Below are 26772 nucleotides of genomic sequence, written 5' to 3'. Positions count from 1 at the left end.
GCTCGCGAATGGCTCTAAATATGTTGTCATTTTACGCATTGTGCACCAGATGGCACTCGAGTCCGTGAAAATACTCTCACGCCGCATTCTTTGTCTTCTTTCAAAGCTTGTTCCCTAAAATGTAGGACATTAGTCCATATTTTGCATTAGTTTATCAAGTTCAAAACTATTTTATGTTTACAGGATGATAACTGTTTGTATTAGCTTCACTATTTTAGACCAAGCTATATCATGCCTAGTATTTTGTGTGATAATGAGTGTGATAATGTTTTTACAACATACATTTTACTTTAAACATACACATTAAGTATACATTGCAATTCCGTTTTCCATTTGAACATATTTTCATCCCTTATAATTGGCCTTCTCTGACTGCATGTTGGCACACACACTGCTTCTTCAACTGAAGTAACCCCAGCTGTTTAGACTTTATAATTAATTAAGAGGCATTGTTGGGCTCATGCACAGCTCACATCAGTAGGTTATGAGAATTAGGGCTAGGGTTAGCTAAAATTCTCCCTGGCGCAAGTAGAAAATATCTAATCATAACCAGCCCTGCCCTGAGAACAGTCTTGGTTTCCACTAATGCGATCCTGCTTAAACAGACCAATGCAGGGGAAGTATCCTGCCTGGCTGATGCTTATTCAGACATGCCGACTATGATGACAACAGCTCATTAAAGCAGCGTGGCTCCCCACAGGGAGCTGTCATGAAACCTTAGGGAATGCCCCAGGCCATATCCACACCATCATGACTGATGGGCTTTGACCTAAGCACCCTGCAACACCCGCAAATCAAGCTGTAGCAAGGCTATTTAAACATCCAACCTCAGTTACACTTACACGTTACAATTCGACAATTATTGGCATGTTTATGAAATATCCACTTCTAAATAGCATCATTGTCTCTCCTTAGGAGGGCTTCATAAATGGTTCTCTAGTATAAATACAGTATCAGGCACATGCCAAAATCAGCAAATAACTGCATGTTTCCATAGGTGCAGTCACGGTGCCGCATGCCTTGCATGCATTAAGCCTACTTGACTATGCAGAGCTGCACAGATGGGTTTATGGGGGGGGATGGGCACTGTCAGCTCACACAGATCAAACGGGTCGGCAGTCCTATTGCTATTCCCTACGCACACAGCACGTAAAGCACGTCACAAACGCTCGGAGAGAAATACCAGGCAGGGAGAGCTTTTTGTTGTGTTGATCACGCTTCCTGTATTCTGAACCAGGCCATATGAGTCCAAACCAATGGCAGTGCTTTTCCTGCTGAGTGCAGCCTTGGGCACTTTGACCAAGTTGTGTCAGTTTGCATCATATCAGTGTTGTTTATAGGTCAACGATCACTGTCGAGTTAAACAAAAAACAACTATTTACATCATTCACAATGTTATAAGTATAGGTATTTGCTATTACACTGAGTAACTAGATGGAAATAAATAATTTGTAAATTGACGTCAGAGATAGGCTTGCCCATGCTTTCTTTCGCATATGATCGGGTTTCCCCTCGACTCTTTCCGCGTACCCAACCAAATCCCCGCCCCACTTTATTCCTGCGTTGTTTGGGGACAGTAGGAAGATGGCGGCGGCCCCGCTGTACTGTGTCTGCCGGCAGTCTTATGATGTGAGCCGGTTCATGATCGAATGCGACCTCTGTAACGACTGGTTTCATGGCAGGTATGGAGATTACACCTTCCTTGACACATGCAATCGATTTAACCGAATAAACGAACAGCAGGTGCTTGGGAGTAAGCGAGGATTGTCTTGCAGTTGTGACTGCTATTTGTGTGTAACCGGGTCTCTCATACTATTGGCACCTCGAGCTAGCTAAACTTTACAAAATAGTAAACCGAGCCAGTGTGTTTTTATTTTTATTATACATATTGGGAGTTAGTATTTTACTCTACTTATTGGGCTATTAATCGTGTGTGTTGGAGGTTTAAATGTTATCTTAGCCGAAAGCAGTTTGTCAAAAGAAATTAGCCTAACGTTACTAGTTTGCTACTGTTAGCTTGCCAGCTAAGCTTGTGTGTGACGAGCTGTCAATCACGGTGATCAAAGCCAGCCCTTTAAACATTTGGTCTGTTGAAAGAAGCCTATAGGCTTAGCCTATCCAATTGAGTTGAGAACAAAGTTGCCTGGTTATTGATTAAAGGCGTGGGTTCTGATTTTAATCCAGCTTGTCATCCTTTACTACTGAGTTGGGTTAATGCTAGTCTGCTTAATCAGCCTCTAATATACAATAATTGTGTATTACAGCCTGATTAATCAGACTATGTTCGTTCATGTGACAACCTGACCTGACCCTAATAGACTTTCCTAGTTGGGAATTTAGGCCACGCGCTTTTGTGAATTCGATTGAAATATAACATCAATCTCTGGCACATTCTTGGTGGCATCACTTCACTAGCCAAGTGAACTCCACTAGCCAAGTGACCTCTTGCATGATCAACATTTTTAGGGGTAAACTACACAAATCCTACTATTTGAGTGAGTGTCCTCATTTCACCTTGTTTATTTTTATCCCTAACTATTTAGTGGCCAAAAACCTAAGATGAGAAAATATGATTGTTTTTGAGCTTTTGATTGACAGCTCGAGGTTGGGTATTTAAATCCCCCCTCTCACCGAAAATAGGCACATGTGTTATACCCCTAGTGGAAGAAAGGAGTATTGAGGAGAAAAATAAAGACAACTAATATGAATACAATAACAGTTTGGCTTGTGTGGATATTACAAAGCTATTGCGTAACTACACTCTGTAGACTGCCAAGAACGCAACGCCCAGAATGATGGGATGCCTGAGCCAGGGAACTCAGTCTGTGTCATGTGCCAAAAGAAGAGGAACAAACTTTGGAGCTTCCCCATTGACTAATAACACATGTACACACTGCTCTGCTCCAAAACCAGGGGGTTCTCTACCAATCTTTCCCATCAGGCTCGCCAGAAGGAAGTGGCATGCCTCTGGCTGTGAATGGTATGCAAACGTAGTGGAAAGCAGAGAAGCTGCCATGCCTGCACCAGAATCCTGGTGCCCGCTTGTCGGCACGCCACCATACTTCCACAAGTGTGAGCCGGGGTTGTGACTAGCTGCCTGGCTGGGAAGGAATCTGCTTTCTCTCACCAGTGACTGAACCCTGGATACTCGTATACACAAGTATGGTTTACGGCTCCCAAACGGAACTAGGCAGAGGAGCCTACCAGAGTGCTCTGTGTTGTATATAAGGTGTAGACTATGGACCAGGTAGGGTGCAGAAGACAGAAAGAATGCCCTGATAGTTTCCTAATGGCCTAACACACTGTACACTACAGGCATGTGCATAGGGCCTGTGCAGTAAAAGAGCCTCACATCCACTGAGCAGGCCTGTGCTGCGGATGCTTCTGCTGAGACTATGGAGATGGCACTCTGCTGAGACATTGCATTACGAACGACAACAAACCCTGTATGGCGTCAGTGGCTCACGTTGCAGCCCATAGACCTGCGTCTCTCTCCAGGCTACGTGGGTGTGACTCCCAGTTCATGTCTGGTTCTGGTAGAGTGTGTGGTAGTGGTGAGACAGCAGAGACTGGATGGGACACAGGGGAATGATTGATGGTAGCTCCACAGAGGCAACTTCAATGTGCCATCCATCATTATGCCCTACACTCTCAGCCACTCTCAGGAAAAGACTGAAGAGAGATGGATGCTCTCCCCCTGTCCTCCTCCTCAATGTTGTGAGAGAATTTGAATTTGTGGGAGAGCGTGTGTTTTTAGTGTGTGTGACTCAGACCTCAGATGATGGTTAGTGTCGTGTTTACATTCATTAGTGGGACTCTGTGGGGTCTTTGTCTCTGGGGTATGCTAATGACATTACTCTCAGATTGATCAATGCTGATTAGGAGGTCAACAGCATCATGTATTGATTTCCAGTCGTTTAGAGTCACAGGATATTAGTTGGTCCGCTAATGATGATGACATCTACTTTGCCTACATACAGTTGAAGTGGGAAGTTTACATACACTTAGGTTGGAGTCATTTAAAACTTGTTTTTCAACCACTCCACAAATGTCCTGTTAACAAACTATAGTTTTGGAAAGTCGGTTAGGACATCTACTTTGTGCAAGTCATTTTTCCAACAATTGTTTAGACAGATTATTTCACTTATAATTCACTGTATCACAATTCCAGTGGGTCAGAAGTTTACATACACTAAGTTGACTGTGTCTTTAAACAGCTTGGAAAATTCCAGAAAATTATGTCATGGTTTTAGAAGCTTCTGATTGACTCAAATTATGTAACTTAGCCTATTGGAGGTGTAACTGGATGAACAGTTGAAGTCGGAAGTTTACATACACCTTAGCCAAATACATTTAAACTCGTTTTTCACAATTCCTGACATATAATCCAAGTAAAAAATCCCTGTTTTAGGTCAGTTAGGATCACCACTTTATTTTAAGAATGTGAAATGTCAGAAAAATAGTAGAGAGAATTATTTATTTCAGCTTTTATTATTTTATCACATTCCAAGTGGGTCAGAAGTTTACATTACACTTTAGTTAGTATTTGGTAGCATTGCTTGTTTAACTTTGGTCAAATGTTTTGGGTAAAGCTTCCCACAATAAGGTGGGTGAATTTTGGCCCATTCCTCCTGACAGAGCTGGTGTAACTGAGTCAGGTTTGTAGGCCTCCTTGCTCGCACATGATTTTTCAGTTCTGTCCACACATTTTCCACGATTGAGGTCAGGGCTTTGTGATGGCCTCTCCAATACCGTGACTTTGTGCCATTTTGCCACAACTTTGGAAGTCTGCTTGGGGTCATTGTCCATTTGGAAGACCCATTTTCATTCTTTTTATTTATTTTTTTTGAATTTTACCCCTTTTTCTCCCCAATTTCGTGGTATCCAATTGTTAGTAGTTACTATCTTGTCTCATCGCAACAACTCCCGTACGTGCTCGGGAGAGACGAAGGTTGAAAGTCATGCGTCCTCCAACACACATCCAACCCGGAAGCCAGCCGCACCAATGTGTTGGAGGAAACCCTGTGCACCTGGCCAAACCCTCCCTAACTCGGACGATGCTAGGCCAATTGTGCGTCGCCCCACGGACCTCCCGGTCGCGGCAGGCTGCTACAGAGCCTGGGCGCGAACCCAGAGTCTCTGGTGGCACAGCTAGCACTGTGATGCAGTGCCCTAGACCACTGCGCCACCCGGGAGGCGGAAGACCCATTTTCAACCAAGCTTTAACTTCCTGACTGATGTCTTGACATGTTGCTTCAATGTATCCACATAATTTTCCTCCCTCATGATGCCATCTATTTTGTGAAGTGCACCAGTCCGTCCTGCAGCAAAGCACCCCCACAACATGATGCTGCCACCCCCGTGCTTCACGGTTGGGATGGTGTTCTGTGGCTTGCAAACCTCCCCCTTTTTCCTCCAAACGTAACGATGGACATTATGGCCAAACAGTTTTTTGTTCATCAGTTTTTCATCAGTTTTTTGTTCATATTTTTGTTTCATCAGACCAGAGGACATTTCTCCAAAAAGTACGATCTTTGCCTCCATGTGCAGTTGCAAACTGTAGTCTCTTTTTTATGGTGGTTTTGGAGCAGTGGCTTCTTCCTTGCTGAGGGAACTTTCAGGTTATGGCGATATAGGACTCGTTTTTACTGTGGATATAGATACTTTTGTACCTGTTTCCTCCAGCATCTTCACAAGGTCTTTAGTAGTTGTTCTGGGATTGATTTGCACTTTTCGCACCAAAGTACGTTCATCTCTAGGAGACAGAACGTGTCTCCTTCCTGAGCGGTATGGCGGCTGCGTGGTCCCATGGTGTTTATACTTTCATACTATTGTTTGTATAGAGGAACGTGGTACGTTCAGGCATTTGGAAATTGCTCCCAAGGATGAACCACACTTGTGGAGGTCTCTAATTTTTTTATGAGGTCTTGGCTGATTTCTTTTGATTTCCCCATGTCAAGCAAAGAGGCCATAATGACCAAGGTATTGGAGTGGCCATCACAAAGCCCTGACCTCAATCCCATAGAAAATGTGTGGGCAGAACTGAAAAAGCATGTGTGAGCAAGGAGACCTACAAACCTGACTCAGTTACACCAGCTCTGTCAGGAGGAATGGGCCAAAATTCACCCAACTTATTGTGGGAAGCTTGTGGAAACAATTTAAAGGCAATGCTACCAAATACTAATTGAGTGTATGTTAACTTCTGGGAATGTGATGAAAGAAATAAAAGCTGAAATAAATCATTCTCTGTACTATTATTCTGACATTTCACATTCTTAAAATAAAATGGTGATCCTAACTGACCTAAGACAGGGAATTTTTACTAGGATTAAATGTCAGGAATTGTGAAAAACTGAGTTTAAACGTATTTGGCTAAGGTGTATGTAATCTTCTGACTTCAACTGTATCATGCTTGAATATTAGAGTAAGCTCTGCTGCACTAAGGACCAATCCAGTTTGTCAGGCAGTGTAATCATGTGTTGACAGATCTAGTGGGAGAGGCAAAGACTGTGTATGGCCCATGTGTATGAGGCTCACTAAAAGACGTAGGCCTATGTTGAGAGCATGTGTGAGAAGACACAAACCCAGTCCCCCACCGCCTTAGAAGAAACTACTCAGTTCAACATGAGAACCTCAAGGCAATGCAACCTGCACCATAAACAATGAAGTTGTTCCACTCCCTCCCCGGGGGACTGCTATGCCCCATAAACAACAAAGCAGCAATCCTCTTTTGTTTTCCAGCTGCCAACAGAGAAGTCCTTCTACCCTAAGCTGTCTGTAGAAGCTTAGTGATGTGGGTTAATGGTGGAGAGAGGTTGTTGTGTACAAAGGCCCTTCATCAGTGCATTGTACCCCATTGATATGATGGGTATCCTTTCCCTTTCTCCGTGAGGGTTCAAATTTTATGCCCATTTAGTCTTTGGAAAGGCAGGAGTCAGGTACCCTTTGGGTCTAAATGAAGGTGTGTTTAACTGCCCTCCCCATCTCCCATCCTCTCCCCCATTCGCTATCTGCCAGTTCTCTAATGTAGGCGGGTTGGAGCCCTATGCAGGGGGTTATTAAGTGCTTAACGTAATGGCTGAGCCCGCCTACAACCCTTTGTGTGTCTCGGTTGATCATTGAGACACAATGAACCCCTCACAGTACATAGACTAATGAATAACCCCAGTCACACAGGAAGGCGGGCAGCTCCACAACAGAGGATGTAGAGGGATAGGAGCTGATGGCGGTAGGAGAGTTGACAGCTCTCCTGATTCAGGACAGGATGTTTGACCCATAGAGATGGATGGAGAACTCATCATGATATAACCCATTTTAGCATGGACTTTGCCATTGAGGGCTTCCACAATTTTAAAGCAGTCAACTGGGTATGGATTCCTATGAGTTGGGAGCAATCAGCCAATGAAGAAGAAAATAGCCTCTGGTGATGCCCACGCTGTTACAGATGCTTTAATGGCACAGATAAAAAGATGAGTCCTCAATCTTTCTCTTTGGTTTGACCTCATACTGCTATGCTGGTGTCTGCTCACCATTGGCAGGGGGCTGGCATTGTTTCTGGGAGAGTGGTGAGACCGTGACAGACCAACACAGACCCATATTGGGCTTTATTTCCCCCAGGGCTGATGTCACTTGATTTATTACTATACACTAAATACCAAAGTTTTGTCTTCCACACAGCTCTTAAATGAGCCAGATTTATAGTTTTGTTGTCTTCGATGGGGCAGCCTCAGTAGTTTTTAAAGAGTGAGATTGATTTGAGTTCGAGGAGTCAAGGATAACTAGCTTCACAAGTTGCATCATCATCATCATCATCAACACTCCCCAGCCCTCCAGTTTCCAAGTGACTCACCCAACCCGTCATGATTGCGCAAGGGAAGAAACAGCATCAGTCTGGTGGCACAGTGCCCTGCTTCCCCCCCCGTGCCGGCCCGCGCTGCGCTGGTGTTACACATGATGACCAGGCAGGGGAGGAGGTGTTGGAGGTCAACTTGGCTCGCCTCAATCCCTCAGCCACACGCTCACTCTGTCGCGCTCGCTCTAGCATGTCCCACCCTGACAGAGAGGCAGGAGAATTCATGTCAGGCCCGGGGTGACATAATTGGCACTGTGACTCATTCTAGTCTCCCCAGCAAGGCCACTGAGCAAACTCAGGAGACCAGATTCCAGCCCACTGCTGCATTGTACTCTGTCTTGGCTGCTGACGTAGGAAGTGAGTGGAGGTGGACTGTTGAGGTCACTCTGTAGGGTTGGGACACTGAAGGTGTTTATAGCATTGGATCTTCTATAAATGGGGCCCTGAGTTTTTTCCAATGACTTTACTTGACCAGGAAAAACTCTTAGCGGCCTACCGAGTGTTGCAGCGGTCTAAGGCAGTGCTAGATCCGGGTTCAATCCCGGGCTGTGTTGTAGCCGGCCCCGTACTGAGACCCATGAGACGGCGCACAATTGTCCAGGTTAGGGGAGGGTTTGGCCGGGCCCGCTAGTCCTTGTCCCATCGCGCTCTAGCGACTCCTGTGGCTGGCCGGGAACATGCACGCTGACACTGTCACCAGTTGGACGGTGTTTCCTCCGACACATTGGTGCGACTGGCTTCCGGGTTAAGCGAGCAGTGTGTCTAGAAGTAGTGCGGCTTGGCAGGGTTGTGTTTGGCTCTCGACCTTCACCTCTCCCGAGTCCGTACGGGAGTTGCAGCGATGGTACAAGACTGTAACTACCAATTGGATACCACAAAATTAGGGAGAAAAAGGGGTATAAAAGTACCCCAAAAAAATGTATAATACATTTTTAAAAAGTCTTATTCCTACCTAAAATCAGGCAAGGTTCTCTTGCTTACCTCTGTTATTACTCCCAGTCCCAACCTGTTACGGCTTCAGGCTGGCTCTGCAGTTAGTGAGAGTGTGAGCTGCTGAACAACAACACCATTGCTAAGGAGACTCAACCAGCAGCAATGCACCACTAGAGAAAGTTCAGGTGTGACGCTGCTTCCTGCTGGCCTTTGATTCCCTTTACAATTTCCACTCTGATCAACGCTGATGGTGGCTGGTGAGAACTGTGTCCACTCCTAGACAGGCCCTCTGTGAAAATAGTATCATTATCTGCTATTGAAACCTTTACTACGTCCTCACACAGCACCTAGCCCCCAGGCTAACTCCAGGACCCTGAGGGAGGGAGCTGGAACTTTAATGGCTGTCATTTACCGCCCTAAGCAAGTCCCCCAGTGTTTTCTGTTTTCACACTGAAAGGAATTTCACTGTTTGTCACTCCCAACTTCAGAGAGCAGGACCTCCAAACTCATTTAAATGTACCCACTGAAGACCAGTCACAGAGCAGGGAGATTTGAATGAGAGGAAGACTGCAGAGCAGGAAGAAGGTGGAATTGCTTGAGATTCGCTAAGTTGTTGCCATCTTTATGAACTCTCAAGCCTCTTAAACTAGCTACTAGGGAAACTCTGTTTGTTTGTATTTTCACAATGAAACAGATTGTCGCTATGAAGAAATAGGAACTTTGTGTTTTCTGCTATGTAATCTTCCATGTCAGAACAGCAAAATATATTAGTCCACATTTCTCTTTATGCTCTTGTCAGCTGAAACTAAAGTTTAGCTTAAATCGGCTATCTTTTTGTTTACTTGAGAAGAAGCTCTTTAAAGTGCTGTCTTAGATTCCTCCCATACCCCAGTGACACAAAAATGTTGCCTGCCGTTTTTCTCCCCTTGTCCATGCATCGGTGGGCATCCCACGCAAAATGGAAACACTCAAAGCCTATTCACAGGATTCTGTGTGTTATTCAGCGTTCTCTTATGGAACAAAGCATTGGTATGCACAAGAGGATTGTGTGTGTTGCTGCCTGTGGTCTGGCTGATGTGGGGCGGTCAGGGGTTTGAGTGACGTCAACACTGTCGCAGTTCAGTGAGATACTGAGACAAACGCATGGTTGTGATTCCCAGTCTGTAAATAGCCAATAGGAAAGATCTGGCCCAGAATGGTCTAGAGGTTATTGTTAGGGCCTAGGGAAAAACTCCTTGCCCTAACTAACTAATTCCTTGCCCTAACACCCCTGTCTTCCAGACAAATGAAACCGATCGCCTCCCAACTTCAAGGTTGCTTGACTTCGTACCTCCTTTAAAAAATGAGGGACCAAAAGGTCGTCTCCCACATACACTACTCTGTAGTCTGGCTCTGTGTTTACCTCAACCTCTCCCTGCTCCTCCTATACATCACCGCTCTGTAGTGTTTCTGGCTCTGTGTTTACCTCAACCTCTCCCTGATCCTCCTATACATCACCACTCTGTAGTCTGGCTCTGTGTTTACTGCTCCTCCAATACATCACCACTTTGTTTCTGGACTGTGTTTACCTCAACCTCTCCCTGCTCCTCCAATACATCACCACTCTGTAGTGTTTCTGGATCTGTGTTTACCTCAACCTCTCCCTGCTCCTCCAATACATCACCACTCTGTAGTCTGGCACTGTGTTTACCTCAACCTCTCCCTGCTCCTCCTATACATCACCACTCTGTAGTCTGGCTCTGTGTTTACCTCAACCTCTCCCTGCTCCTCCAATACATCACCACTCTGTAGTGTTTCTGGCTCTGTGTTTACCTCAACCTCTCCTGCTCCTCCAATACATCACCACTCTGTAGTGTTTCTGGATCTGTGTTTACCTCAACCTCTCCCTGCTCCTCCTATACATCACCACTCTGTAGTCTGGCACTGTGTTTACCTCAACCTCTCCCTGCTCCTCCTATACATCACCACTCTGTAGTCTGGCACTGTGTTTACCTAAACCTCTCCCTGCTCCTCTCCTAGTACATCACCACTCTGTAGTCTGGCCTCTCCCTGCTCCTCCTATCACATCACCACTCTGTAGTCTGGCACTGTGTTTACCTCAACCTCTCCCTGCTCCTCCTATCACATCACCACTCTGTAGTCTGGCTGGCTGTGTTTACCTCAACCTCTCCCTGCTCCTCCAATACATCACCACTCTGTAGTGTTTCTGGATCTGTGTTTACCTCAACCTCTCCCTGCTCCTCCTATACATCACCACTCTGTAGTCTGGCTCTGTGTTTACCTCAACCTCTCCCTGCTCCTCCTATACATCACCACTCTGTAGTCTGGCTCTGTGTTTACCTCAACCTCTCCCTGCTCCTCCAATACATCACCACTCTGTAGTGTTTCTGGATCTGTGTTTACCTCAACCTCTCCCTGCTCCTCCAATACATCACCACTCTGTAGTCTGGCTCTGTGTTTACCTCAACCTCTCCCTGCTCCTCCTATACATCACCACTCTGTAGTCTGGCACTGTGTTTACCTCAACCTCTCCCTGCTCCTCCAATACATCACCACTCTGTAGTCTGGCACTGTGTTTACCTCAACCTCTCCCTGCTCCTCCTATACATCACCACTCTGTAGTCTGGCTCTGTGTTTACCTCAACCTCTCCCTGCTCCTCCTATACATCACCACTCTGTAGTGTTTCTGGATCTGTGTTTACCTCAACCTCTCCCTGCTCCTCCAATACATCACCACTCTGTAGTGTTTCTGGATCTGTGTTTACCTCAACCTCTCCCTGCTCCTCCTATACATCACCACTCTGTAGTCTGGCACTGTGTTTACCTCAACCTCTCCCTGCTCCTCCTATACATCACCACTCTGTAGTAGTGTTTCTGGATCTGTGTTTACCTCAACCTCTCCCTGCTCCTCCTATACATCACCACTCTGTAGTCTGGATCTGTGTTTACCTCAACCTCTCCCTGCTCCTCCTATACATCACCACTCTGTAGTCTGGCTCTGTGTTTACCTCTGTCCCTGTTTATACCACCACTCTGTAACCCTCTCTCCTGCTCCTCCAATACATCACCACTCTGTAGTCTGGCACTGTGTTTACCTCAACCTCTCCCTGCTCCTCCTATACATCACCACTCTGTAGTCTGGCTCTGTGTTTACCTCAACCTCTCCCTGCTCCTCCTATACATCACCACTCTGTAGTGTTTCTGGATCTGTGTTTACCTCAACCTCTCCCTGCTCCTCCAATACATCACCACTGGATCTGTGTTTAGTGTTTCTGGATCTGTGTTTTACCTCAACCTCTCCCTGCTCCTCCTATACATCACCACTCTGTAGTCTGGCACTGTGTTTACCTCAACCTCTCCCTGCTCCTCCTATACATCACCACTCTGTAGTCTGGCTCTGTGTTTACCTCAACCTCTCCCTGCTCCTCCTATACATCACCACTCTGTAGTGTTTCTGGATCTGTGTTTACCTCAACCTCTCCCTGCTCCTCCTATACATCACCACTCTGTAGTGTTTCTGGATCTGTGTTTACCTTAACCTCTCCCTGCTCCTCATATACAACACCACTCTGTAGTCTGGCACTGTGTTTACCTCAACCTCTCCCTGCTCCTCATATACATCACCACTCTGTAGTCTGGCTCTGTGTTTACCTCAACCTCTCCCTGCTCCTCCAATACATCACCACTCTGTAGTCTGGCACTGTGTTTACCTCAACCTCTCCCTGCTCCTCCTATACATCACCACTCTGTAGTCTGGATCTGTGTTTACCTCAACCTCTCCCTGCTCCTCCAATACATCACCACTCTGTAGTGTTTCTGGATCTGTGTTTACCTCAACCTCTCCCTGCTCCTCCTATACATCACCACTCTGTAGTGTTTCTGGATCTGTGTTTACCTCAACCTCTCCCTGCTCCTCCAATACATCACCACTCTGTAGTCTGGCTCTGTGTTTACCTCAACCTCTCCCTGCTCCTCCTATACATCACCACTCTGTAGTCTGGCTCTGTGTTTACCTCAACCTCTCCCTGCTCCTCCAATACATCACCACTCTGTAGTGTTTCTGGATCTGTGTTTACCTCAACCTCTCCCTGCTCCTCCTATACATCACCACTCTGTAGTGTTTCTGGATCTGTGTTTACCTCAACCTCTCCCTGCTCCTCCAATACATCACCACTCTGTAGTGTTTCTGGCTCTGTGTTTACCTCAACCTCTCCCTGCTCCTCCAATACATCACCACTCTGTAGTCTGGCTCTGTGTTTACCTCAACCTCTCCCTGCTCCTCCTATACATCACCACTCTGTAGTGTTTCTGGCTCTGTGTTTACCTCAACCTCTCCCTGCTCCTCCAATACATCACCACTCTGTAGTGTTTCTGGATCTGTGTTTACCTCAACCTCTCCCTGCTCCTCCTATACATCACCACTCTGTAGTGTTTCTGGATCTGTGTTTACCTCAACCTCTCCCTGCTCCTCCTATACATCACCACTCTGTAGTCTGGCTCTGTGTTTACCTCAACCTCTCCCTGCTCCTCCTATACATCACCACTCTGTAGTCTGGCACTGTGTTTACCTCAACCTCTCCCTGCTCCTCCTATACATCACCACTCTGTAGTCTGGCACTGTGTTTACCTCAACCTCTCCCTGCTCCTCCTATACATCACCACTCTGTAGTCTGGCTCTGTGTTTACCTCAACCTCTCCCTGCTCCTCCTATACATCACCACTCTGTAGTGTTTCTGGATCTGTGTTTACCTCAACCTCTCTATTGCCTCTCTCTGCTCCTCCTATAAATCACTATCCACAGCCACACAGACTGTCAGAACAGGCTGTCAGTTTAGAAAAACCATGATATCTTTTCTGTCTCTCGTAAGTCTCAAGTCTGTCCCAAAGGATGACCCAGTGAGAGAAACTTGTATGTGACCCCTTTTCCCAAAGGCTTTAACTTCCCAAAGTCAATTATTTCAAGCAGTGGACTGACTCCCTTGTGTACAACACCCTCTCACAATCCCTCAAGCTGTCCAGAGCATGGGCCCTGGAACCATGGATGGGGATATCAGTGAGAGAGAGCCTGTTTCCACAACATCTTTTCTGGTGTTATGATCCTGGAGAGAACAGTCTCCTGTCCTCCTGTTGATTTATTGGAAACACCATGGCGCTAGCCTGGTCCCAGATTTGTTTGTACTGACTTGCCAACCGCTATGGTCAATGTGATACCACATATTGGGACCAGGCTATCATGGTCCTGTCTGTCTCTTTATACTGACAGTGATGTCTCCTGTCTCCCCACAGCTGTGTCCAGGTGGAGGAGCACCATGCGGTGGACATTGACGTTTACCACTGTCCTAACTGTGAACCCCAACACGGACCCTCCTTGAGTCAGTATTCCAGTCTGTTTTTGTGTGTCTCTTTGTCTGTCCGTTCTGTCTTTTCTCTGTCTTCTCTTCCTCAGTCGCTCTCTCTCTCCATCTCTTTTCTCTGTCTTCTCTTCCTCAGTCGCTCTCTCTCTCCATCTCTTTTCTCTGTCTTCTCTTCCTCAGTCGCTCTCTCTCTCTCCATCTCTTTTCTGTCTTCTCTTCCTCAGTCACTCTCTCTCTCCATCTCTTTTCTCTGTCTTCTCTTCCTCAGTCACTCTCTCTCTCCATCTCTTTTCTGTCTTCTCTTCCTCAGTCACTCTCTCTCTCCATCTCTTTTCTCTGTCTTCTCTTCCTCAGTCGCTCTCTCTCTCCATCTCTTTTCTCTGTCTTCTCTTCCTCAGTCGCTCTCTCTCTCCATCTCTTTTCTCTGTCTTCTCTTCCTCAGTCGCTCTCTCTCTCCATCTCTTTTCTCTGTCTTCTCTTCCTCAGTCGCTCTCTCTCTATTTATTCCATCCCCCGTGCCTGTTCACTCTCCGTACCTTTCTCCATCCCTCCCACTTTCTCCCCCTCCATGGCTGATGGACTGTCCCCAGGAGAGCGTCAGTCTCCAGTCTGATTTAGGAGCCTGACCTCAGAGCCTGGGGCCAGACATTAACAGGCTAATTGAATGGGGCTGTAATCCTTCGACTTAAAGTGGTCCTAGCCCTCAGCTTGGCCTCTGCTAGGGGAGGAACGGGGAAAATATATTATCAAGACTAATTACTATTATCCATAATTCACAAGCCTCCGTTGGTTTAAGGGAAGAAAATTGAATACAGTAATAATTTGTCTCAGGTCTGTCACTGGCTATAGTGATCGTTTTCATGGCCAGTGAAGGCTGTGGCTTTGTGTGAGTCTGATGTTCTGCGTTTCTCCTCTTGCAGTGAAAAAGCGCAACAACTGGCACAGGCATGACTACACCGAGCAGGACGATGGCACCAAGCCAGTGCAGGCTGGCACCTCTGTGTTTGTCAAGGAGCTCCAGAACAGGACCTTTACCAGGTAGGAGCCCAGAACACCTACCACCAAGGACTCTGATGCCAAGCTAGACCCACTCTCACACCTGCACAGAAAACGCACGTTTCCTCAGCAGTCGTGTTTCTATGAACAAGACTGTGATCTTTGTTTTAGTCACAATACTTAACATGTATTATGTTCTTAATTTCTCTCATTGGGTATTTACATAGAGTTGAACATATCAACAGGAATTAGCCATTAACCATTGTCTCTGTGTGTGTTGCAGTGGGGATGAGATCCTGCAGTGGATGCCTGGGGAGCAGGTGACCCAGAGGTACCTGGAAAGCCACGGCTGGCAGTACCCCATCGCTGTGTCCAACATAGAGGGACTGGGACTCAGGCTGCCTCAACCATCCTTTTCTGTCAAAGATGTGGAGCAAGTTGTCGGTAAGGACATAGAGAGTGTGTCCTGTGTGTGTGTACTGTTTGTGTGTGTGTGGCAGGGCATGCTCAAGCACCCTGGGCTATATTTTCTCTGTCTATTTGCAAACATCCTCAGAGTCTAAGTAAATAAGTGGGGTAGTAAATGTAGCTGTGCTACATTTAGCATGTAGCACAGCTAAGACTGATCACCAACCCATCCACTGCCTATCTATTGTACAGGATGCCCATTTGATAGGACATATGTTACCTACACCTATTGCTTTGAAATGAATGCATTCCCTGTCAGATAATGAGCGCCTAACGTTGAGCGGACGCCATCTGTCCGTCAAACAAACAAGTGCCAGGTTCAGAGTGTTGCCAGGTTCAGAGAGTATTTAGCCCCTTTATCAATCATCTCCCAATGGCTGAATAAGCCCTACAGGAGGGGAGGGCAGGTCTTCCTCAGCCCCCAACAGGACCACCTCTGCTCTCTATAGAATAGAAATGTCTGGTACCACAAGACTCCTATTACAAGCCCATTACTAACCCACAGCTATCTGGACCGACTGGATGCCCAACGCAACCCAACGCCGCTTGTGTTTTATCATATTCCACCCTCTGCCAGGCTCCGTTGAGCATTAAGCTGCTCTGATGGGAAGTTGTTGTGACTGGGTGGAGACAGAACACAAGCAGGATCAGGTTACCTACCTCCTTACAGTTGGGACACAATGGGGGACAGGCCTGGAACCTGCTGTCTCCTGGGGTTACCCAAGCCTAGACTATGGTCGGCCAGCTTAGGATAAACCTCCTGGCATTTGTCACCTCCCAGTACTTAATGTTGTTCCTCCTCGTTGGGGGTAGGTGAAGTTTTCAGTCTAAATATCATGTGAAAGGTTGGTGTCTGGAAGCACTATACAGGGTCTAGCTGGAGTGAATGCCAGGAATCGGTGCATTGCTTAAAACACAGGAATAGTTTGACCATGTGCTACCAGCCAATATACAGGTGTAGTGTGGAGTATTTACTATGGTCTGTTTTGGGCTTGTTGGCTGGTAGACTGAACACTCTCTGTTCTGCTCTCTCTGTTTGGCTAGCTACCCTAACTCCAGCTGTTCACTGTCATCAGACGCTGTCCAGCTGGACCCGCCGTGTGTGATGTGTAGGGTAGGGGGTTGGGGAATATTAGGGGTGTGTGGGTTGGTGGTGGGAGGATCACACAAGCACCAGCTGTCCTGTCCCCACACTGCCGACAGGCCCCCGTTTCCGGGCCCTCTCTCTCCCCGGCTTTCACTGTGTCGTTTGATTCACTGCCTCCCAGCTGTGTGTGTGAGTGCTGGTGGGTTTTTACCCTCACACCCATTAAAGACAGTGGCCCCTTCCCCAGTCTCCACCTCTGGGACTCATATGGACTGGACAGATTGTATGGCCCTCACCCCCCGCCCCCCACTCCATCCACTCCTATGGTGTATTGGCTGTGCCAGTCTCTCCCTTAGGAGTTGTAAAGAGACATGGAAATGCCAAAGAGCTTCAGAGTTCAGATCCCCTTGCCCACTGACTCCCATTTAAAATGTCTATCCCTGTTGTCTGTCACTTCAGTAGGAATGATCCTTTCTCTTAACCAGATGTAGTATATCTGGCTGAATGGTGCAACTGTAGACACAAAATTATGATGATTCCATGGGCAGACTGATACCCCGTTTTGCTGTCTGCTCAACTATATGACGGCTTGGTCATCATTCTCTTGTCGTCCACAGGCGGTGACAAAGTCATTGACGTCATCGACGTGGCCAGGCAAGCAGACAGCAAGATGAAGCTGAAAGAGTTTATCAAGTATTACTACAATCCTCATCGGCCCAAGGTGCTCAACGTTATCAGCCTGGAGTTCTCTGATACCAGGTAAGCTGTAATTTAGTCCTACTTCTAATAATCCATTTAAGACTCTCTCTCCATTCAAATGGATACATTTTAAATGAATGCTATTTACAAGACATGCAAACAGAAAACAAGAGCATCCACAGACTGCTGTCAAGTTCTTCATGATTCACAAGAGAAAAACAGGAATGAACACAAACATTCAACAATACATTATGTACAGCTCATGACAAAAGTGATCAAACTACTTATTATCAATGATCTCATTATTTAGTACATTTCAGCACTTACTGTGATTTGACCCTCTTAAGTAGCCATACCTCTCTTACCGCTCACTCTCTCTCTCCCCCAGGATGGCAGATCAGGTGGTGGTACCTGACGTAGCTCAGAACATGTCCTGGGTGGAGAACTACTGGCCAGATGACTCCTTCTTCCCCAAGCCCTTTGTCCAGAAGTACTGCCTCATGGGGGTTAAGAACAGCTACACTGACTTCCACATAGACTTCGGCGGCACCTCTGTATGGTACCACGTTCTCTGGGTGAGTGGGTGTTAGTTACATGTCCTACATGGACACTAGGCTATCAAATCCTAGCAGTGAGCTGAGTGCAGTTTGGCAAGTCAATAAAATCAACTGTGTCCACAACATTATTTGGTGATAAATCGCTGGCCTGGCTCGCTCTTTGGCATTCCTCTCACCACTTGTAATGCGCGCTGACATTTAATCAAGTATGTTTGTACATGGGGGAGCTATTTAGAGCAATCTAGGCTGATTGGTACCCTGGCGGAAGTTCACCTCAGCAGTACATTTTGTCATTGGCAAGCTCCAGGGGGAATTCTGTCCCCGCCGTGGTAATAAATGATCCCTCCAACGGCAACAAAGTAACCAACCACTGCTAATCACAAACTGTGCTTTGTGTTCATGGTGACATCACCAGGCTGGCAGGCAAGCACTCTCCTTCGCTATAGAAGCAATGTGCAGCTCAGCTTGTGAAAAACAGGGCTGGGAAATGCACCATAAATGGAAGAAAAAAATCCCCTGGTAGAAAGTCAAACACATCTGTGTGTCTCTGAAATGAAACATCTTTGCAGGCATCTGAGTGCTCCTCATTTTCTAGTCACATTGTGATGTCTCTTGGGTTACAATGCTTTATTTTTTTAATGAACTCTCGTTAACTCCCTCTACTCTCTCTGTGTTTCCAGGGTGAGAAGATATTCTACATGATCAAGCCGACCCAGGCCAACCTTGCACTATACGAGGCGTGGAGCTCCTCCCCCAACCAGAGTGAGGTGTTCTTCGGGGACAAGGTGGACAAGTGCTACAAGTGTGTCGTGCAGCAAGGAACCACGCTGCTCATCCCCACAGGTGTGTGTGTCACAGGAGGAAGGTGGTACCTTTTAATTGGGGAGGAAGGGCTCGTGGTAATGGCTGGAGCGGAATAGGTGGAATGGTATCAACTACATGGAAACCAGGTGTTTGATACCATCCTATTTGCTCCATTCCAGCCATTATTATTAGCAGTCCTCCCCTCAGCAGCCTCCACTGCAGAGTGTTTGTGTGCAAGCATTTGGTCTTTATTTGCTTTCTCTTGTAACATGCCATGTATTTAGTTTTCCTGAGAAGAGCTAAACAGCTTACATTAGGCTTGTATTAATGGAACCATAGTGTAGATGAAGAGGGGGTTACCACTGACAATGTAGACTGGCCCTGTGAGTGTGTGACACAGAAACCCCTCTGGAATTAGACAGTGTCCTTAAAAGACCTTTTCCACGGTGTCCTTAAATACCTCACACGCCTGCTTTTCGTGATGTATAAATAGACTATCTGGTAGTCTTGTCTGCCCCTCCGTAGAGAAACCTGTCTATATCCTCAAAGTAGACAGAAACAAAACAGTCTAGTTTCCCAGGGTGCCTGCCTGGAAACTGACTCCCTTTTTTTAAACACTGACATGTCATTGCCAAGAGAATTTGGAAAAGAAATCTTTGCTCAGCAACAGCCTGGACACTAGACACACCCGTCTATATTGTCGTAACACAATAGGAAGTTCCCTAATGGAACAACAGCACCAGTAATGTCGTGAAAGCGACCATATTAGAAGCTCTTGGGCCTACTATATCCCCAGCCAAGCCTCTGCTATAGCATGTGACTTGTAATTCACCTCTCACATTCCACCCCATGTCTTGATGACGTAACACGTCTAGAGAGCCGTGAACGGGTGACCGCAGTAAGCAGAACCTCATGGTTAACACATGCTCCTTGTTCTCCTCATTAACTCCAGATGGCTTTTAGAGGGGTTTCACTCATGTCCTTTAGTGATTTAACCCCATCTCACCATCTCCGTTGTCACCACAAGGATCCTTCCATAAGCTTACCTGATGGGGGGGTCGTATTTCATTTGTAGATCACAGGGTTCCATGTTTTTTTGCCCGTGGAGATCACCTGAGGACGATGTAAAACTATACAGGATATGCAATCGGTTCAGAACAGCAATCGTGTGCAACTCAACAGACTGTTCACAAGTTCAGGGTATCCATACATTTCTGTGTCAATACTCCCATAGGAACAAGAGAACTCACACATGTTTTAAAATGCTCCCAAAGTTGTATACCTTGAGTAAAGGTTAAGGACTGCAGCTGTGTTTTCTCCAGGGGGTTAAGGGGGTGTGGAGAGGTGGGATAGAGATCTGAGGAGGGGGTAGAGCACAACATACTTGGCCGCTCAACCGCGGTAACCCCGTAACCGCGTCAGTGCCTGCAGTATCAGTGCTGCGTCACCGCCGTCTCTGCTTTCTGTTCTCTCCGGAGGTATAAAGAGCACTGCTTTATCTTGACCAGGTCAGGCAGGCCTGATATGACCCTGTATGTTTGTGTTGTCAGGTCAGTTTGTGTGCCAACAGTGTGTGTGTCAGTTTTTATCAGGTTGGTGTTTGTGTGTCACATACCAGGTTTACATCCAACCTTTTTATGCCAGTAAAGTAGATGTCGGAGAGGGAATGTGACGACAGAACCGATGGAAACATTTGCCTGTAAACCTTCCAATTGTTGTCAAAACAAAATACGCTGGACAAGGTGGGATCTTTTTGTGTCGATAAAATGAATAATGTGATAGAACTGCCTTTTTATGCAAAAATATTGATATAATAACCATCATATCGAAGTAAACTTGGAATCACGCGATATGTTGTGTGGTCCTCCCACTACTCTTATGAAAGCATGCAGTTTATTAGGGTACAGATGAAATAAGTTATGATGACCTTCTCAAGGTGGTGAAAGTGCAAGGTGATGAACTTGATGCTTTTTTCCCAATGAATATCGAGGGTCTTATTCTGGTGACATGATGATCGATGCTTGGCTACCGATTTGACAAATACAACACCTGGCCAGTGTCCTTGTATTACCACAGTCAGTGAGTCAAACATTGACTGTGTTTGTGTGTGCTGCCCTCTGCAGGATGGATCCATGCCGTCCTCACCTCTCAGGATTGCATGGCGTTCGGAGGCAACTTCCTCCACAACCTCAACATTGGCATGCAGCTCAGGTGTTACGAGATGGAGCGTCGTCTGAAGACTCCAGACCTCTTCAAGTTTCCCTACTTTGAGGCTATCTGCTGGTATGTGGCCAAGAACCTGCTGGAGACCCTGAAAGGTGACTGAAGCTGTAAAATCCACCTAACCCAATAAATATATTGTAGTATTTTTATTTTATTTCACAAGCATCATAACAAATATAACGCCTTTGTTCTCTTTCTCAGAGTTGCGAGAAGACAACTGCCCGCCCCAGACCTACCTAGTGGAGGGAGTGAAATCTTTAATCAGTCCACTGAAAACCTGGCTGAAGAGAGAGGTGAGGGGCACCGAATGAAATGGAATATTTGTGTTATTTTTCCATTGTATCTATGGGTGAAGGTCCTGGCTTCACCTTCTCTATTTTGCACCTGACTCTACAATGTTGGCTGATGAATATCTAGACTGATTGGTTTATCTCCCAGCTGAGCTCTGATGGAAAGGGGGTGGGGGTCATAGTGGTTTCCCCTGGATCTGATGACACTGTGCCAGTGGTGGAAACAGAGCCTCTTTGTTCAACTCCACCCTAATTGTGTGTGTGGAACATTGTGACTGCAGGTTACGGAGCCCACCAGTGAGGTCCCGGACCATATCAGGCCCAACCGTCTCATTAAAGAGCTGACCAAGGAAATCCGCTACCTGGAGGTAAGGGCTGGGCTGGGGTCACAGGGGGAAGGGCCTGAGGAGCATCACCTTTGTGTAGGTGGAAGAGCACTCGATCTGAGGGGCTGTATGAGAAGTGCTTCTAATTAATCTGTTACTGATGTGATGGATTTGTTGCGCCTTATTTGTAACTGGCAATCATTCTCTTGCGACTTCCTTGTTTATAGACGTAGATTAGATTTAAATATTGAGGTTGTGTTCAAACCCCTCCCTCCTCTAATGTTGTCATGTGTGTTCCAACAGGAAGACCAGGCCAGCAGTGGTGGCACCAACAAGCCAGTGAAATCTCATGGAAGCGGTGGAGGCCAGTGTCCGGCCACGCGCTCCACGCTGGAGAGGGTGTGCCCGGCCCGTCAGGCACGGCGGGCAGCCCGGAGGCTCCGGGAGCAGCAGGAGCAGGGCCCTAAGGTTCCCTCTAACCTGGAGATCCTGGAGCTGCACACCAGAGAGGTGCTCAGGAGGCTGGAAGTGGGCCCTCTGGAGGAGGTGAGAGGAACATGTCAAACTCTCACAACGTAAAACTAGAATGTCACACACTCTCTGGCATATGTCACATTTAAATGCCTTGTTATTATTGGAAATAATCATTAGATCAGTCAATAAACCACATTAGTATTTTCCGTGCATTACTCCTACTGAAAGCAATACTGTTCCCATGTTATAAAGAGTCAGACAATTCAATAGAAACGTCTGATACCTGTGTTGAATGAGTCATATAACTCTGTCTCTACCACAGGACCCTACCTTCTGTCCCCCGGTGCATGGGAAGTTCAACATGGTGTCCACCGCCTCTGCCGCTGCTGCTGAGAACCCAGACACACACCTGCGTCTCACGCTGCACAACGGACGGATCATCCGAGACGCGAGGAGACCAGGTAGTAGCACGGCTAGCAGCCCAGTGAAGGCGGGGAGTGAGAGGTCGTCCGTGGGCCAGCTGAAGAGCAGAGAGGAGATGAAGACTGAGTCAGACCAGGAACAGCAGCACAGCACTATGGGAGGAGAGGAGAAACCAGGCCACCTCAGTAAGTCATGATGCTGAAGCAGTTCACGAGATATATATAGTACATGGTATGATTTATAATCTGACTTAACTTTGTCAGTTTATTGACCTCATTGTCCCAGACACACCATGCTTTCTAAAGGGTCATGTTGTTGACACAGACTAGGTCTAGTAACCTGTTGACCTGGACACGGAGAGGGAATGGTTCCTACCATTATCTGTGGTTAATGATGTCTGTTTGCCTTCTCAGGGGGTATTGAGAGGGTTAAGACTGAACTCAGGGAAGAAGCCTCAGGACACTCCGACGTGTCGGACATGGACTCGGACAGTGATTCCAACACACAGGTACCTGATATTAAAATGGTCTACCCCCACTGTGGTTTTGTCAGTGAGAACATAGCACTTAAAACTGTCTGTTGTGTATCATCCCTTAACCAGTTTCTTGTCTCTCTCCCTCTCTGCAGCAAAACACCTCTTCTGAGGAAGATTCAGGAAGCTCCCAGAGTGATGATGATGATGATGAGGAGAGGGGCTCATCCCAGAGGGCCGCAGGGCACACCATAGAGCTTGACCAGACAGACCTGAACCTCCGGCACAAACACAAGCCACTCAAAAGGTGGGTGGTCTGACCTGTTGTGCGTGGGTGAGCTAAAACACAGCTCCTGTTATTGGAATCACAAACATATTTTAGCAATTGAGTTATTTATTAAGGGATAATATCTTGTAGAAGTGTCTAGAAGTTCACGCCATCGGTTTAGTAATCATGACGATGGAATTGGATTTGAAACAGAAGCATGTGCCAATATTATGCATACAATGATTATATTCATAACTTCCCTTTTGACTGGTAAAGATGAGCACAGTTGGCTTTTGTGGAGTCTGGCAGTGGGCTGTAAATGACTGAGTGTGTCTCTTCTCTGTGTCCCTGCAGAGAACGTCCTACTTCACCCAGCACAGAGGAGGCCATTCAAGGCATGCTGTCCATGGCTGGCCTGCTGTGCCCCTCCAAGCCAGACGAGGTCGCCACTTCCCAGGAGCCGTGGTGGTCCAGCCCGAGCCGAGGCTCGCCGGAGCGCCGAGAGCAGCACCAGCGTCGTGTGGCGGGGGACAAGAGCCCCATGGACAGCCAGGGCAACAGCAGCAGCGAGGCCTGGGACAATCAGGGGCCCCTCTCCCTTGGGGCCCTGAGCCACGATGCCAGCCCAGAGGCCGACAACTACCAGTACTGTGATCCCTCAATGTCTCCCCCTCTCCACCCCTCCAAAAGACATGCCTCCAACTCCCCTCCCATCAGCAACCAGGCCACGAAAGGTACGCAACCAACTATTTGATTCTCTCCATTTGTCTAGTAATTAGTTGATGTTCTCAGGGATTAGATGCTACTGTGACACAACTCTCTCTTTATTCAGCACGTCAGCCATTCATTTTGGGTTTTGTTTTTCAGGCAAGCGGCCCAAGAAAGGAATGGCCACGGCCAAGCAGAGACTGGGGAAGATTCTGAAGATGAACCGACACAATGGCGTCTTTGTATAGAGTTCTGAGGGCCACAGGCAAAGCTAAAGGAGGGGAACAGACCCCTGTCCTCACATCCAGATTATTCTGTACATTTAGTCGACACCTTTTTGTCCTGGAGAAATCACTGCCTGGGGAAAGGGCCCATCTGAGAGACTTGTTGTTGTCAGACACACAAACGAACAGGCTTACTGTGCATGCTTAGGACCACAGGGTATTGGATTCACATGAGCAAGCTACCAATCAAGCGCACAGCTTCACTGCAAGCACTCTAAAACATAATGGAGAAGAAGGGGAAAAGCATGTTGATTACTCAACTTCAGGGAAACTTAAGAGTTCCAGTGGGCATCAACGTGCCATGGGGAAATGTTTGATGTCCGGATGAGGTAGGAATGAGGTCTACAGTACATCGCAACATTGAAGACAAATCTTCAGCCAATGTTAATGACGCGCGTAAGCCAATGCAGGCTGCGTGATGTCCCACCATCTGCATCTCCCAGCGCTGCCTTCCTTGAATATCTGCAGCACTATGAACTGGATGAGACCCAGGACAAGATGGAAGTTTGGATATACAGACTGGCATTGACCCACCTGGCTCTGTGTCTGGGCTCTCTAGCAGGGTCCTTTTTGTCCCTGAGAAAAAAAAGTGCTCATCTAATTTTTCTAAATGGTGCTTAATGTTTGTACGTCCTCCATGCTCCCAACTCCCCTTATCTCAATCACACCAGCAATAATGACGTTGAGTAGAGAAGAGAGAAGTTTTGAGAGGCAGCACTCTTGGTTAGTCTTCCCTGCCACATTGTGTCATTCATCTATTTAAAGACAATTGCCTAATTTATCATTGCACTGTTTTTTGGGAAGGTAAAATCCCATCAGGTCTAAAACAATTACATTTGAACCTGTCTGCATTAGTTCATTATAAGTCTCTCTCTTTGAATTTCACGTTTTAATACTTTGATCGATCATATGAAAGCCATACTCCTCGATATAGAATTGATGATTTTGCCTCCCTCTCTGATGGTCAAAGGAGACTAACACAGAGAGTGAGTGCTGCCTCAATAAGAAATGTTTTATAGTGTAGGTTGTTTACTTGGTTGAAAAACAACTTGTATAATATCTTGCTTAATTTATTTCAAGTTGTTACTTGATTTTAATGGGTTATTTCTTTATGGATTCTGAGTTATGTATTTATTAATTGAAAGAGGTGAATATTGATTTTATTATATTTTGGCCCTAAACCTCGGCTATTCTGGGAATTCTCTCTCTCGAGGTTTTTTCTTTTCTTTCTCTCTCTTATGCTTATTGTATATGTGGACATTTTAGACTTCATGTGGTTATGATATTGTGCAGGTCAGTAAGAATTTCTAACTCAATCTTTTTTTTCTCCACTTCTGTCCAAGTGGACTTTCTTAACTTGATTTGAAACGGTCTCTTCTGGTTTCCTCTGTTTCCAGGGGTTAGTGGGGTTCTGTGTTAAGAGAATGGGTCATATTGTGACTCCAAAAGGTTGCTACACCTATAGCCTAGTTGACGTTGTCTAACGAAAAATACATTTTGAACAATTTAAATAGGGTGTTTTTTTTTTGGGGGGGGTCTATGATATGGTGCTGAAGTAAGGTGTGTGATTTGATTTGGATTTGTAGTTCTTCACTCTCAGGGAATGATACCACAGACATGACCACAGCTATGACCACAGATATGTAGCTGGTGATTACCTTAATCACCAGCTACATCATGTACACTGTATGGCAAGTTCTTCCAACCAGACTCTTCCACTTCTTTCTCTAACTAAGCAGTTGTGCATTGGAATTGACCAAGTTGAAGAAATCAACATGGTCATCTCTATTTGGAGATGATACTCTAGCTCTGCCTAGCTACTAAAAATGTTTAACTCCATTGTATCAATTTCAATATGTAACTCAATATCCAAGAAATCCAATCTTCCAGCATCTACCTTCTGATAGAGCAGACCCCCCCCAAAAAAAAAACACAGCTTGTCCCAATATCCTTAAACACCCTCGCTCTTGTCTAGAGTATTTCACTGAATGACATCCAGACTTACTCAGTCACCAAGTAACTTTTTAATAGCACCCTTTGAACAGTATCTGAATTGAAAGCTGTGCTATGAGTTCAACTTGCAGTGCACCTGACCTTGGCATAATTGTGGTCTATCGCTTAGCCCATAATGAGATTTTACCTAATGACACAAATATCACACTTTCATGTCTTCCCTTCCATGGAATACAGTGTTTGATCCTATTGCCAGACATTTCCATGAACTCTACACGTTCACCTTTGAACTCTTATTGCATGTTGAAGTCCTCACCACTCGTCTGTGTAGTAATAAGCACAAGAACTAGCCTGCAGGCAGGGTTTGTTATTAGCAGCAGTTCTCTTTCATTGTATAGTATTTACCGTAAACTCTTACGTGCAAATCTATTTGCATTTGTTCTATCAATGGTCATGTTTCTTCTCTGTGCATTAGTCCTTCAGATGGTTTGATTTATCATGATTTGAACCATACAAACACTGGCTTACTGTGACACTTACTTGATGCATTGAATATGTTTCAGCATTTCAAAAATGACCTGTAAATATAAAAATGAACTGA

At 46.2% G+C, this 26772-nt stretch overlaps 1 protein-coding gene across 1 annotated transcript; it reads left to right on the top strand.

Moving 5' to 3' along the window:
* The first annotated feature begins 1516 nt into the window (after positions 1 to 1516).
* Positions 1517 to 26772, top strand: LOC112217057 (lysine-specific demethylase 7B). The gene is made up of 16 exons (XM_024377305.2): positions 1517 to 1682; positions 14072 to 14157; positions 15060 to 15177; positions 15419 to 15579; positions 17308 to 17449; positions 17778 to 17964; positions 18627 to 18789; positions 20874 to 21068; positions 21175 to 21266; positions 21545 to 21631; positions 21893 to 22135; positions 22386 to 22671; positions 22900 to 22994; positions 23114 to 23265; positions 23581 to 23960; positions 24094 to 26772. The coding sequence occupies exons 1-16, from the start codon at positions 1585 to 1587 to the stop codon at positions 24180 to 24182; spliced, it is 2574 nt and encodes an 857-aa protein (XP_024233073.2). The 5' UTR covers positions 1517 to 1584; the 3' UTR covers positions 24183 to 26772.

The sequence above is a fragment of the Oncorhynchus tshawytscha genome, linkage group LG17 (genome assembly GCF_018296145.1).
Source record: "Oncorhynchus tshawytscha isolate Ot180627B linkage group LG17, Otsh_v2.0, whole genome shotgun sequence".
Lineage (NCBI taxonomy): Eukaryota > Metazoa > Chordata > Actinopteri > Salmoniformes > Salmonidae > Oncorhynchus > Oncorhynchus tshawytscha.
Note: the sequence above shows the minus strand (reverse complement) of the source record. Positions and strands in the feature narration are given on the sequence as shown.